This window comes from Pseudorasbora parva, chromosome 8 (assembly GCF_024679245.1).
Source record: "Pseudorasbora parva isolate DD20220531a chromosome 8, ASM2467924v1, whole genome shotgun sequence".
NCBI classification, from domain to species: domain Eukaryota; kingdom Metazoa; phylum Chordata; class Actinopteri; order Cypriniformes; family Gobionidae; genus Pseudorasbora; species Pseudorasbora parva.
The window spans coordinates 29,233,788-29,249,008 of NC_090179.1; the positions used below are offsets into that span (position 1 = coordinate 29,233,788).

General features: G+C 37.3%; 1 protein-coding gene across 3 annotated transcripts in view; it reads right to left on the reverse strand.

Annotated features, from left to right (window-relative positions):
- The window catches only part of myo18ab (myosin XVIIIA b), a 120,572-nt gene extending 106,686 nt beyond the window's left edge, over window positions 1–13,886 (reverse strand). For all 3 annotated transcript variants that reach the window (XM_067450684.1, XM_067450679.1, XM_067450678.1), the window contains exons 1-2: window positions 13,747–13,886; window positions 10,873–12,013 (exon numbers count right to left, since the gene is read on the reverse strand). In XM_067450684.1, the coding sequence (XP_067306785.1) occupies window positions 10,873–11,892 (1,020 nt within the window). In that variant the 5' untranslated portion in view covers window positions 11,893–12,013; window positions 13,747–13,886. The remainder of the gene's footprint in view (window positions 1–10,872; window positions 12,014–13,746) is intronic.
- Window positions 13,887–15,221: the final 1,335 nt, after the last annotated feature.

Genomic DNA, 15,221 nt, shown 5'->3' on the forward strand with positions numbered 1-15,221 from the left:
AGGCTCCAACTGAAAGCGTCGCTACATCCAGCAGGGCTGTACTGAATCAATGCAGGACGAATGTAATCGGTTGAAACATAGCTTGATGTTACGTAATCTATAACTGTAAAAAAAACACCATGGAATTGAACAGTCCCATGGAATGACCTCAGGCATAAAGATGAAATATGTCGTTCTGGCCCCACCACTTTCAAATGGACTCTGCTTTCTCCAGAGACCCTGTCAGACTCAGGAAGTGTCATGTTTGTTCCGAAGCAAATTCCAAAAATACCAAGAATGGAACTTTAGGGAGGAGAAGAAAAAAAAAACCTCCAAGCCCTTCATAGAAACAAGGAACCTTAAAGGGACAGTTTACCAAAAAAAAACATTTCATTCGAGAGAGAGAGAGAGAGAGAGAGAGAGAGAGAGAGAGAGAGAGAGAGAGAGAGAGAGAGAGAGAGAGAGAGAGAGAGAGAGAGAGAGAGAGAGAGAGAGAGATGCAAATCTAAAATGCACACCACTGAGAAAAGAAAAATGCGGAAGGACTACTGTAAAAGGCAACACGTCATTTTATTCACATGGGATGAATGGCCATTTAAATAACTTAAAAGCTCATCTCAAATGATGTGCCAGGCACAGTAAGTAAAAACTGGCTCTTTATCACAGTTCCTCTGCTAGGACTTCCTGAACACGCTCAATTACTTCCCTCATATCACACTCCTGCCCGGCACACCCAGCATTATGACACATGGCACTCTGCCCTAAAGGTTAGCAGTCAAATTATAACAGTATTACTGTTTGGGAGTAACTAACTAAAGTGTGACAAAACACAACATCGCCTTTTTCTGCCACACTGTATTATGCATGCACGCAGCTTTGCAGTTGAGAGACCTAATGCTCAATGTTCCTCTTAAAATATGGGGGAAAATTAAAAAAAGCTTTAAGATATCCAATTTGTTTGTATCCAAATTCGTTTTTATTAATTCTGTGCAGTGAATATTTAATTAAATTCTGCTGTTTTATCACCATATTTTGAACTCATTTGCAAACTGGCTCATAGCTTTATTAGTTAATTACATTATTATTAGTTCTTAGTTAGGCATCAACAATTATATATTTTTAAATCAATCAAGTTTGATTTATAAATATAATATTGTTCATTATTTAATACCCATTTAATATTGTGTTAAATGTAAACTTTTAAATGTAAAAAAAATTATTAATAATATTTATGGGTACTGTTATTATTGCTGTTGTTCTTTTATTGTTTATGTAGGATTTATTTAATTAACATTAATGTAGATTAATAAATGCTATAAAAATGTTCATTGTTAGTTTGTCATTTATCATACCTCAAGTGTGTGGTTTTGAGGAGGAGGAGGAAATAAAATGTTGCGGCGGTCCAGAGAAAACGAATGTTTAACTTCAGAGTTTAGAGATGTTGAAAAGATTGAGATAAAATGAGAGCCAATCAAATCAGAACAGCTTCCTGAACAGAGCTTATGGTCTTGTGGAGTAAAATAATACTGTAAGGGCCAAGAGCTACAGCTACAGGGGTATCAATCATGAGGTGTATGTGTGCCTTCCATATCATAAGATTATTTCCATATATATAAAACATTACAATAACGCTGGTTCCGTCTCTAAAATACAGTAACGTCTGGACACATTCAAAGTCCAAAAAATTGACAATGCATGCTATTCATGCACATGTGACTGCACACTGAATTCACCAAACTACTTTTTGCAATTGTAGTCATGGTTTATACAGACAAGACAAATTTGTGATAAGTAAAAAAATAGTGACTAAAACTCACTATTATGCACAACCTCTCCTGGCTTACTGCTTTAATTGAACCGTCAACACTGAGAGCATCCACAGTGAGGCCAAAGTCACCACGGGAACAAGTAATGATAATTATTGATTTTTTTCCATAGCACATTCATTAAAAAAAAGAACCTAGGGTACATACACTCTAAAAAAAAAAAAAGTATGTAGCTTAGTAAATATCACAGTAATAATTAACTTTATTAACTTAATAAAATCTCTGAGTAAAATTTGCTTGATGAGTTGAACATACCAAAATAATTGACAAAAAAATCAAAACATTTAATTTAGTTATATTTAAGTTTTTTTCACTAAAAGAATTTAGTATTTGAATAAACAATTATTTATTTCAAATATACTTAATATATTTGCGAAATTTCTATCAAGATATTCTAGAATGGAGAATTAAACTGATCTGTTTCAAGAACAACAACAAAAAATACTATTCAAATCAACATTTTTAATATTTAACACACACTTAAGAAATTTAGTAAATTTACTCGAATAAAACAATGAACTCCTCCCCCACCCCGACGTGATGATGGCTCGATGGTTGAGTGAGTGTGTGCTGTTTGAATAAAGACATTTCCAGAGAAGTTATCTCTTCGTTTTAATCGGATAATTTGTGCATTTCCTCTGTGAAATTCAGGTTTGTGTTTTTTATTGTATTGTGCTTTAAATTATTTTATTTAATACAAAACCACATACAATAATGCAACGCGAGTCACCGAATCGAGTATGGCATCTGTCTTTGAAACGCCTGGTGCCTTGCTCAAAACACACAACTTTATTCCTAAATATATTGAATATAATTCATTTGGATGATAAAATGTTCTCAACTGTGCACTGTTTGTTTATGGGCAGGTTATGGAGTCAGGCGCGTCACTGCAATTTTCAGCTAGGGCGGTCTGAAGTTCAAAGTTCACCTGCAGAGCATAAGTCCCTCTCAGGCTCGAGAACCAGCGCTGACATGGTGGAAATGGGATAACAGAACGGTTGATTACTCCTGAATTACTTGTAGATGTTTCATTTTTTTTCTTCTAATATGTTTATTACATGAGTTTAAATGTAGGCAATATTGTATACATTTTAAAGGTGTCAAAAATGTATACTGTTGTCTGTCTGGTGTCAACTAATGACGTTTGTGTGGTTTTACATACAAAAACATCATAATGAATAAGTAATAGGCTATTTTCTACACTGGTTTTGAAGCTCTCTGAAGAAACACTCAGTTTGTATATCATGACGCTTCCAAGCAGTTGACGGGGTCCATTAAGTTTGAAGCTCAAAAAAATCATCATAAACGTACTTCACACTGCTGCGGGAAGTTAATAATGACCTTCAGAACCTTTATAAAGTAAAATATCTAGCTTCCACCAGAGCATCTTCAACTTACGCTTACGATGACGCGACGCATCTCTAGAACACAGGGCAAGCGTTTTGAACTGTGAGAGACGTTACACTTTCTGCGCAATTTAAATATGCAAGGCGATCTGGTGAAAGCTAGATATTTACATTATAAGTTTTAAATATGGATATTTTTCTTCCAAAACCACATTGATTCACTTCAGAAGGCCTTTATTAACCCCAAAGCCATGGGGAGTACATAAGAATTATGATGGATGGATGCACTTTTTGAGCTTCAAACTCTATGGACCCCGTCACCGCCATTATAAAGCTTGGCGGCATCAGGATATTTATATAACTCTGATTGTGTTCGTCAGAAAGAAGAAAGTCATATACACAGAGGATGGCATAAGGGTGAGTAAATCATGGGGTAATTTTCATTTTAAAGTGAACTACTCTTTTAAATCTTCTTAAAATTCTGAATTCAGTGTACACAATAAAAAAGTAATATTATCCATGAAGTGGTAACTATCATTGTTGGTCAAGGGCCAGTACAGAGTTGAGGATTTCCAGCCTCTAGGATTTCTGAGGTTGTTATTTTACATACACTTTCATACACATATGAAAAACCTAACTTGGTAAAATTGCTCACAGACTGTTCAGAAGCAATGCCAAGGCTACAGAAGTACCAGAACCCACAGGCAGAGAGAAAGAGAGAAAAAAGAAACAAAGAGGGAGGTCATAGATGGAAGGTTTCAGCTGAGGAGAAATGTCTCAAGTTAAAATGGATGTTACTAAATGACAGAAGGGAAAACACACTTAAAGGGTTACTTCAGTGATTAGCATATGGCTTTCTACCAGTAGAAACCCTAGAGTATATTCAAATGATCGTGTCCCCCTTTTCTTAAGCTTCCAAAGGCATGAACTGAAAACACACCAGACTGAACATGCGCTGTGAACGACTGCTGCGAGCACAGGCCCGCTTACCTCAGCTCTCATCACGAGAGCTCATTCAGCTCATTCATCCGGAAGAATGTAATCTGACTCCTGCTGCGTTTGAGACACTCCCTCAGCGGCTAAATCACATTATATTGAACAGACACGTTCGGTTTTTAATTGTAGTGTCTGTTCTCTAACTTAACTGCTTTTGTGAAAATGAACACGGTGTGAAAGTGATCCAGTCTAAGTGATTCAGAATCGGTGGCTTTGGGAGTGGCCTCGTAGGGCAGCAAAGCATTCTGGGGAATTTTTATAATTTAATCAGGGAATAATTTCACATTTCTACTACAACTACATTAATGCCCCATTAAAATACAGATTCATCTTCTCAGCGCTGAAGTACCCCTTTAATTTATCACAGATGACTCCATTCAAGCAAACACTCCAAATCCAAATAATCCTCCTGTTAAAGCGTCCAATTTAACTGAAAATGCCTTTTAAATTCCAATTCAATCTAAAGTGAATTTGAATCGAAGTATCAAACTAGATTGTACTACAATGAACCAAGATGAATTGTTAACTAGAAATGTTAAGTTTATCCATGACAGACCAAACAATAGCCTGAAAGAGACAGAAAGGCAGATGAAGATAGACCTATGGGGTCTGCAGCAGAAGAGTCTTATTAAACTGGATTGTTGTGAGTTAGTGCACTGAAATACAACAACCAAATGTGCCACAAACGTTTAGCGAACAGTTTTTGGTAGAAAACAATAATTCACTGACATCTCTTCCACTTAAGGCTTTACTCTAAGCAGAGAAGAAGGGAAGTACAGCAGTGTGGTGCAGAATGTCCCTGGGGTGCTGTGGGCCAGTCCTGCGGCAGAGATGGAGCCAGTACGGCCCTGTGTACAGAGTGAAAAAACTACAGTACAATAACAATGTGCTAGGCATTGCAGCTGGTTATTATAACAACATACTGCAAACCTGACATTTAGGATTGTTTATATATTGTGATGAGAAGTACTGTAATTGCCAACTACCACTTATTTCAACATTGTTAGATACGACTCCTATACAAGTATAAGTATGTTAATGAAAGCATATTTGTGATCTTGACCCAGCCTCCACAGTGCTCTGGCAATGATGGACTTCTGAGGTTTGTTAACTGCAAAGTCATGCTTTCACATTCCCTGTAAAACAGCATGATGGCACATTGAGGCTGGGTGTCAGAATGTCTGCATCAGTCTCTGCGTGTATGTTGGTCTGGGGGCATCTGGTGCACAGCTGTAACTATTCTGCAGTGTCGTAGAGTGCAACCTTGCTGGAGGTCAGTCAGGCATTACGAGTTGCCACCCATGATGATGCCTCCACAGTCAGCAAGAGCATTTAGTGCTGAAGACGCTGAAAAATCTTTACTAATGGCAGATCTATTTACCTCAAAGATATTTTTCTAAAATTGTAAATTATGCCACAAAAAAACAAACAAATCTACCGTGCTAAGGTTACTGTGAGGCTAACAATGGAAGTAAATGCATGTTCCCATTTTTGTAGGATGTGGAAGCAGAAATGTGAAATATATATATATGTATGTATGTATGTATGTATGTATGTATATATATATATATATGTGACAAAGCACATAAGTAAAAGTGAAGTTTATTTGTATATATAAAATACTAAAATAACACTGGTTAACATGAATATCACTAGCATCTTGCAGCTATTTAATTATAACAATGAATATGTTAACATTTACAAATTTATCCCATTCACTTCCATTGTAGTTTCCTCACTGTAACAGATTTTTGCTTCTTTTTCAATCAAAGAAGGGACAAGCGGAAAAATATCATTGTTGTTAATCTGCCACACATGCTGTCAATTGAGTTTAACTGATTTCAAAATATATAAATTATCCTAACCTAATAGCAAATAACAAAAGATACTGCCTCGTTTCATTCCTTTTTGCTGTTTACAGTGGGACAGCCCTAAAATATATCTGACTCCTTAGGAAGTGCACCAACTACTCAACTAAAGAGCTCACTAAGACACACCCTATGTGTTAGACTTAGATGTCCAAGACTTAATGACCAAAAAATGTGCTTCCAGACCTAGTTTTGTCTTGGCCGAGACAATCTGACTAGACCAAGAGCAGCCTGTGTGCTGAAAATAGACAGTTTTACCTGTTTGTTTCAGGGTCTGTAGTGCTGTCTCTATTCTGGCTTCCTCACGGCCATCTCAGGACATCCTGACTACACTGGTCAATGCCTAGAAGAATAGAGGGCTTCCTGCATGTTTGCTGTGCTCTCTTCTGAGGAATAGGGAACAGCCGGAATAACATACCATTCTTCAGCCACTCCAAAGACATTCCTGCAATGAAGGGGTAGTTCCTATTTGCGAAGTTTCTCTTCTGCCAAATTCAATTAGAAAAGGATGTTAAAATATTTCCAACCATCAAAATAGCAGGCGTATATAATTTTTTAAAAATCAAATTACCAAACAAGAATAAAGAAAAGTCCATTATAAAATGGCAAAAATACTGTATACTTAAACAAAAGTAGACCAAATCATCTGTATAAATATCATTGAGACTTGGGAATGGATTTTTGACTTGGATCAACAGCCACCTAGCAACCAGAAAGCACCCTAGCAACACATTTTTTCTTCAGAAAAACCACCAAAGTTTGCCCTGGAAACAATTGCTAAATCTAAGACTCAAAAACTGCACAACTGAGCCATAAGCTATAGAAAGTAAAAGGTCAATCAAGATAACTTTCAATGAAGCAGCAGGCCCCAGCTGTGCGTGACTTATGCCTGCTGGAGCAGACTGTCATGAACTCCCTCCGCTTGGCTTTTGTTTGCACTTGAACAAGATCGTTTTACAGCTCTTCTTTATTTGGATTAATGATAAAGCTGTTGCTATTTGTTTTCTGAGACAATGGGGCTGAGAATGGCTCCCGCTGCTCAGTGAGGCCCACAAATCAGTAAAGCACTCCAGACATCACACAGGCAAACATAGATCCTCCACAGACACGTGCTACAAAACACGACTACCCGAGACCACATCAGACCAGAGCAAAGGTCTAGCTCTCCACTTCCTGTTGGTCAAATAGTCTGTTCCACACTTAATTTTATAATAGGAATGCATTCAAAAATAATTAAACTTTATGAAACTACTTCCATTCACTTGCTCCATGTAGCTGTTTAACAGAACTCATCATCTAAGCACATTCCCCGAACACTCCCTAAACATTGATGCAAATTGGTGTCTGACAAATCAAATTGCAAGGATTCCCTAGAAATGACAACAAAATTTTTTTTTATCACAAAATCAAGAAAATGAGGCCCATTTATGGCACTTTTGCATTGAGTACTGCTTTGAGTCAAATAAAACTGCGTGGGTGACAGTTATGGATTTCTCAATGGCCAGCAGTGAAAAGCTAGGGTGGTCAATATATTTTTATATAAATATAATTTAATAAATCCCACAAGATGAACACAAAATTCCAGTCCTAGAGATTGTGTCTTCAGACGACTTAGATTAAACCATCATGTGGATTTCTATTCTCTTTATGAATGTCTTAAAACGTCAAATGTTCTGGTTACGTGGACTTTCAAATGAGGGACACAAGTTTCATTAAAAATATCTTTATTTGCATTCCAAAGATGAATGAAAGTCTAAAAAAAGTGAGGACACCCGTTGCCTTAAAATGATTAAGTAAATAAGCCATGCGTAGTTTAAAAAAAATAAGTTATGTGGAATTGTCAAGTTTGCATAACTTTATTTTTTCAATTACGCATTAAGTTTATTACTTAAGTAGGGATTACCAGAGAATATCCCTTTAACATTTACTCAATTCACAAAATAAAAAAATAATCAATAGAAATTTGAGAACAGAAATAGACAAGTGTCAGTAAAACTTAGAAGTGATTAAGTGAATAGAAGAACACTTCTGTTATTCTGCAAATTAGACATGGTTATTGGCTGATCATCTCAAAATGTCCAAATATTGTCTGAATAATCTGATTGATTTATATATCCCTCTATCACCAATTCAAATATTGTGTTTAACAAACAATCACTGCTGTCACTTCCCCGTACTACAGTACGTCATGCCCATCTTTACTTTAAAACAGCTCCACAACAAAAGAAGCCCAAAATTAATACTTTCAGAGGATATATTAGAGGTTCCAGACAATGCCTGTAGCATAGCTTGCCAAAAGGCCAAACAGATTATGATCTCCACCCGAGAGAGAGACAGGGGGCGAGAGTCAGGGCGACACAGGCTGCACAGAATACCCCCACTGACCTGAGGCCATGTAATGAACCATAATGAGTACAACGGGAGGCTGACTGAACTATGTAACAAAGTAAGCCCCTCTTGTTTGTTGGTAAAAACCAAAAATAGCACAGCAGACCCACTCTGGTATGAGATGGAGGTGCTTGCCAATGACCAATCTGCAGAAGCACATGATGAACTGTTCTAATTGTTACGAGATGGTCCGTCACCAAATGGGCAAAATCACTCAAATCTTAAAATTAAACAAATCTTAGATTTCCTGAAAGTGCTTTATTAACGATGCTGCCACAAAGTTAAAACCGTTCCATAGGAAAAACCATTAAGGAGTTCTTCACAAACATGTGGTTGCATCAACAGACAGGGCTGATGATCGCTTTATTTTTCTAAGCCCATTACAGCAGTATAGTACCATTAGCCTGATGTTAGTGCTTGAGTTAAGATTTATTATAGACACAAATTCTGAAGCTGAGAGGCAGCTTTCCTTACTCTAGGCTATACAGATTGTTTACCATTGTGTAAATGTAGTAATGATGATGATGATGAAGATGAGAAAGATGAGCAAGTCTTTGTGTAGTCAGGCACCTGTAGGTTCATTCAGCCTGCAGGAGTACAGCTGCTCTTCACCTGCTCTAGGCCAAGACTGACTATAAAGAGACCAGGGTCTGTTTCAATAAGTAAAAAAATACTTAGAACTCCTCTTAACACTCTATATTCCTCAACCCAAATGTTCCGGAGGCCAATACATCACGAAAGTCTGGCCTGGGATTCATAACTTTCTCTCAGCCAAACTATACAACTTTTTCTGTAAATACAACAGAATTTTTCCATTTAGAGGTTCTGATTTAACTATAACTGCTATTTCTTAGCTGTAAGAATAGCAGTTTGAGCATGTATGTGATAGAACGCTCTGAAATAAGTCTGCTGTCAAAATGTTTGAAACATTTTGGAACGGACACAATAACTTAGCACACTATTTAGTTTGCATTTAAAATGAACAAGACATGTCATCAAATTGGATAGACGCTGAAACAAATAAATAACATATTAACAGCTGTCTAAAAGGTGGTAATAAAAAAAGAAAAGAAAAAGAAAGCAGTTACACGTGTAAATAGCAGATATGTTTACTGGAAAACAGGTTTAACAAGTAATATTTGAGAAAACGGCTATCACCTACAGATTTTAATGCTAAACTTTCAAATAAATGTAAGTAGCTTTACATTGAATAAATGTAATTAAGTAAAACTCAATTAAAATGAAATAATTAATTTAAAAATGTAATATTTTAATTCAAAATCCATTTAATTGAGCACTCCGTTTTTAGCACAATCTCGCTAACCCCCGGCAGTTTTCTAACGAAGCCCTTAAGGATTGTGAACCCCAGTTGGAAAACCCACTTTTAGCCTAATGAAAAATATAGTAGTTGCAAATGGACCACTTAAGTTTGTATGTCAGCAAGCAGAAAACTGAAGGAAGTAATTAGTAAACAGGCAACACCTTTTTTCCTATACAAACACCATTTAATGACTCAAAACTCTGATTCACGGTTTCAAAACTCAATTGCGTCTCACACCTCTTTGTTGTGCGCTCTTAAGTTTAAAAGATGGCTCATCATTTAGTATTCCAATATCTTTTTACAAATTACTGAGGGCTCCTAACTGCATGTTACAGACCAGACGAGTATGTTAATTGAATGTACCGCTCTCCAAGCGAGTAAACAACATTGCTAAATTCTAGGAATCCAATGAGTGTCGTTATCAGGGAGTCTTGCATAATGTTCTCAAGCAGTTACTGTAGGAAGAGACGTTTCAGCATCAACATGTGCAACTTGGCACGACAGCACCAGATTGGATCCAGACCAGTAGTGACACACATGCTAGTTATTGAAGACACAACCTCCGCCCATTCTAAAGGAAATAAAACATTTACGCAAAAGTGCCATTCTTATCTGTTACCCAACAAGGATATAACAGATACGTTTCCATCTGTCAAGAAAAAAAAAGCCTTTTCCACCCATTCATCACACTCATCTCACACAAGAAAGTGTGCCTGACCAGCCTCTTTCTCCTTTAATATCAAGTGCAATTTATAGTTGCATACCGAATCTAAACTGCAAACTATGTGCTGTAGCATGTGAAATTTCCATGGGGAAAATTCTGAATTTACTGTCGCACTGTGTCTGTACAGCAAACTGTGAAGAAAAACACAAACAAAACAATTTTAAAGCCTGTCATTAAAGTCATCACTTGTGGAAAGCTGGAGGAAGAAAAGATTCTGTTAGACACATTGTGACAGATGTTCATCCTGGAAAGGAATCCGCTTCCGGTTGCACAAGAACATGTTCATCTTAAATGATGTGCTTGTACTCTCGGGAAGAGCCAATTGGCTCTACATGTGTAAAAGCTGGGCAGGCTTGTGGGGAGTTGCCTGGAAAGCCTGTGATCATGAACGAGAGAAGAAAAGAGAGACAAAGTATGGACTTACGTCAAATGCTTCCCGCCGCAGCCCCTCGGTGTTCCTCAGCCAGCATCGACTCAGCTCGCTTAACTCCAGAATGGGCTGAACTTTAAGGCGAACTGTGTCGCCTGACTGTCGAATCATCTCCACGATCTCATCCCTGCTCTTGTTCTCTACATTTCGCCCGTTGATCTCCACCAGCCTGTCTCCGGGAACCAAACCAAGAGCCAGGTCCTTAGTGCCAGCACCTGGCTCCGCAAAGTGAACTACTCTGCGATAAACCTTTCCATCTGTGCCGCGGTCCAACATGGTGGTGCGCCGCAGGGAGAACCCGAAATCTCCAGTGTTCCGCCTCTGGAGAACCAGCTCCCGCACTTCAGGTGTCTGCGGTGGCACGACAGCAGGCAAGCGGAGGTCCGCAGGAAACATCTTATCCACAATCTCAGGAATCTGCACCTTTTTCCCAGCTGGAGGCTGCTGCTGATGTTGTAGACTTGGCTTACGTTGGGGGTCAAAGATTTTGGTTTCTACCTGTGGTGACGGGGCAGCAGAGTTCTGCCCAGAAGGTGTGGAACCTTCGGACGGACTTTCATCTTTATTCTTCTGAGAAAAGGAGAAGCGCTTCATGATGGAACCCATTTGTGAGTTTTGCATGGCGAGGGAGCCAAACCTAGCTGCCCGTTCCTTGACAGAGCTCCGATGCCCATCTTGACTATAATCACCCTTCAGATCATCACTGGAACTGGCCGCGCTAAGCTGATCTGCATCCAGGACCATGCTGCTGCGGTTACTGAGGCCATCTGACTCAATGTCAGTCAGGTTGAGCTCATTGCTGCTGGCAACTTTAATAGGGATTGGGTTCGAGATCTCCAACTTGTTCTTGGAGTCCCGCTTGGAGCTCCGGTTGAGGTTGAAGAAACCCCGCCTCATGCTCATCTCATCGAGGCTTCTGAGCTCAGCTGCAGACATCCGTTCCCTCCGGTCTCTCTTGTCCTTTTTCTCCTTCCTAACTCCATCTTTCTCCTTGTCTTTTTTAAAGTTGAACATATTGTCCCCAAAAGTAGTCTACGTCCCACTACAGAAGCACCAATGTTTTCAAAAGTAAGAGATTTTTCCATACATAGACAGAGTGGCTTCTGTGCATCCAGAATGGATTAATTATGTCATCCTGGAGAGAGAAAAATATCACAGCATCAATAATTGTAGGATTTTTCATGTTTCTTTGCACAATGAGAATATTTTAGATTCCAGTCATGTCATAATTTCCAACTAAACTTTTACTAATACTATTGCGATTACTTTGAGAAACGGTAAAGCTGTGTTATGTAGTTGAAATCACTGATTGGCCTTCACACAAGAAAACTTCTGTACCATAATGTGGCATGATAATATTCATGTAATAACATTAATGTAAGGAAGACACTGTATCATTATTTAACTATGAGGATGTGAAACAAACAGGATTTAAGGCATTGGGGAGGCGCTATGAAAGTCACGGGCCTCTAACATTCCTATTTTCCCACCAGCAGGAGACTTCATCATCCAAACAAGATCCATTAACAAGGGGCCAAATTCTTCCCCTATAATACAGGAAGGCAATTCTTCCCCATAAAAGGCTTGATTTAGGCTTAATGCATAAATGATACGACCTAATACTATCACTTTTTATAATTTGAGTTCAACAATAATAAAAAGCAAATGCTAGTAAACCCTAGCTAGTACTAACAATATAAATACAGTAACTATATAATGTGTATTACTAAAAATGAATTATCATGAATATAAATGGACAGAGCTAGAGCCTGAAAACACTAAAGATGTCAGACTTCTCAATGCACCAGTCAATGCATTAGCATCTTTATAGCACCAAATATATGCTTGAATTTTCAAGAGGTTTTCGAATATGCTCAGCATGTTTGAACAAGCATATAAAAGTTAAAGACTCTTACAAAAATGTACTCAGGTAACCAGTTTCCTCCAAAACCCAACCGTATTTGACATGACAAGTAAAGCAGTGCAGTGTCCTGCAATGTGCATGATATAAACTTCATATACATATAACACTTTTCTCACTAATTTACGATTGTATACATGCAGTTTTGATGGCCACATAATAATAGAGACAGAATGTCTGTTTACCTGCATTACATGACAGAAGTTCATAATCTGAGAAATGTGCCTAGCGTCTGAGAATATATTGTGTACCATTAGTATGCTAGTATGCTATTAATTGCATTACTGTTGTTAATACTTTGGTAAACCCCCATATGCACTTGACCACTGACATGAAAGGAAAGTGAGGGCGACTTTGAGCACTGTCCTCCTTCACACCTATATTGCTACGATATAATTTAGCGTTCAGTTACAGCGTAGCTTTTAAACCTGAGGTTTGGTACAATGTATCATTGACGCACTAAAGGCCAGAGAGATAAAATCCTGGCGAGAGCCGCATAGAAATGAAACACGTTAGGACACGAAACCTTATATAAATTGCCCGGTCAGTCAACCGGGAGCGGCGAGTGAGTCGTCAGTCATCGGCAGCAGGAAAGCCAAACGCTAACGCTCAAGATCAGCCTCTAAGCTTTTAAATTAGCTGTTACTGTTAAACACAGACCACCAGAGTATAGAGATTTCAGCGTGAAACTACTAAACCTATAAACCCTTGAGGTAGCCAATAGACAGTAACGTAACAGTCATCCGACTACAGTTAGCAGGTCAGTTAGCATGAGTAAGTGGCTGATAAGGGTCCTTTCTTCGCCTCTATATCCAGCAGCGGACTGCTGTTGATTCCATGCTCACATCCCTGATATGGGATATTACCTCCTGAAAATAATTGGATGTTATCTTGTTTACAGAATTAAAACATAAATACATAAATACATAAAAGTCCGCTGGACTCACCGTTGTGAGATATCCAGGTTTTGGTAGGGAACGGTATTGTTTCTGTTCGTTCTATCCTCTAGATGGGCGCAGCTGAACGTGAACAGGCGAGCGCTGTGGTAAATATACAGTGATAAAGGCGGTAGGTTGGCCTCATGCTGCTTTTTGTTCAGTGACAAGAAACGGCGTCATCTGCTGGCTAAGTTAAGAACTGCAGCTAATAAATGCTGCAGAAATAAATGAAAGACTGAATGGAATAACAATCTATTGTCTAGTTTTGCTTCTGGTGTATTGAAAAATTGAAAAAATTCCTCAATGAAAATTAGAAATGTTACCTTGGTACTGTAATAATTTTTTATAGCACTAGAAATACAAAATGGTAATAAATAAAATATAAAAATGAACTAAAAAAAACTAAATAGTAATATTTAAAATGTGTATGTGTGGTTACACAAGTTTCACTACCTGTGAGGACTTAAATATGAAAAAATAATATAAAAATGACCCCACAAATATAGACACATTTCAAAAATACAAATGTGAAGCCCAAATATATTCTGTTTTGCACTTATAATTGCTTTTACTTATTAGTATAATATTGTAAATTATTAAATTATTATTATTAAAGTATTGAAAAGGCTGTTTTTATAATAGTGCAATAAAAAGTCTAAACAATTATACACAATTCAAAAAGATTACAATTTTATACTACTGAGATATAAAATACTTAGATGCCACGGACCCCAAAAAGACCCCCCTCCTAAAATTTAAAAGGCATATTTTATAAACACCCAGTTTATATGCTGAAAAATGTATATTATAAATCTAAAATTAGTTTCTATTAAGTTACACATACATTTTTAATAGCTATATTTAATGTATATTTTTTATTAATCAATTGTATCTTTAATTGATTAATAACTCTTTTTAATCACATTTTTATTTATTTATTTATTTATTTATTTATTTATTTATTTATTTATTTATTTATTACAGTTTTTCTCTAGACTTTTCCACAGACCACTATCACTCTCTTGGGACCCCCTGGGATACATGTCCCAGGACCCAAGATAGGAACCCCCTGGGATACATGTCACTATATGTGGCACTACATTATGAGGGAGATCTAGTCAGATAAATATCATTTATGGGGTGCAACAACATGCAACAACTGACATTTCAAAGGATTTTATTATGCTGCAAAATGGATTCTAGGCCAGCAGGTGGTGGCCAGGAGCAAACTTCAATTCCTACTCAGCAGATGGAACCTCAGAGTCATGAGTGTAAGAAATGCCAAAGCTGCCGAAATAAGAAATAAATAAAAGCATCAAAAATATTTTAAAACTGTAAAACAAAAAAATAAACAAGGAAATATATACAAAAATGTAAAACAAAAAGACGTGTATTTAAATAATTTGATCAAAATGTGTAAATGTATTTTATTTATTTATTTAGCGTAACTGTTAATGAATCAATTAATCACGACTAATCACATC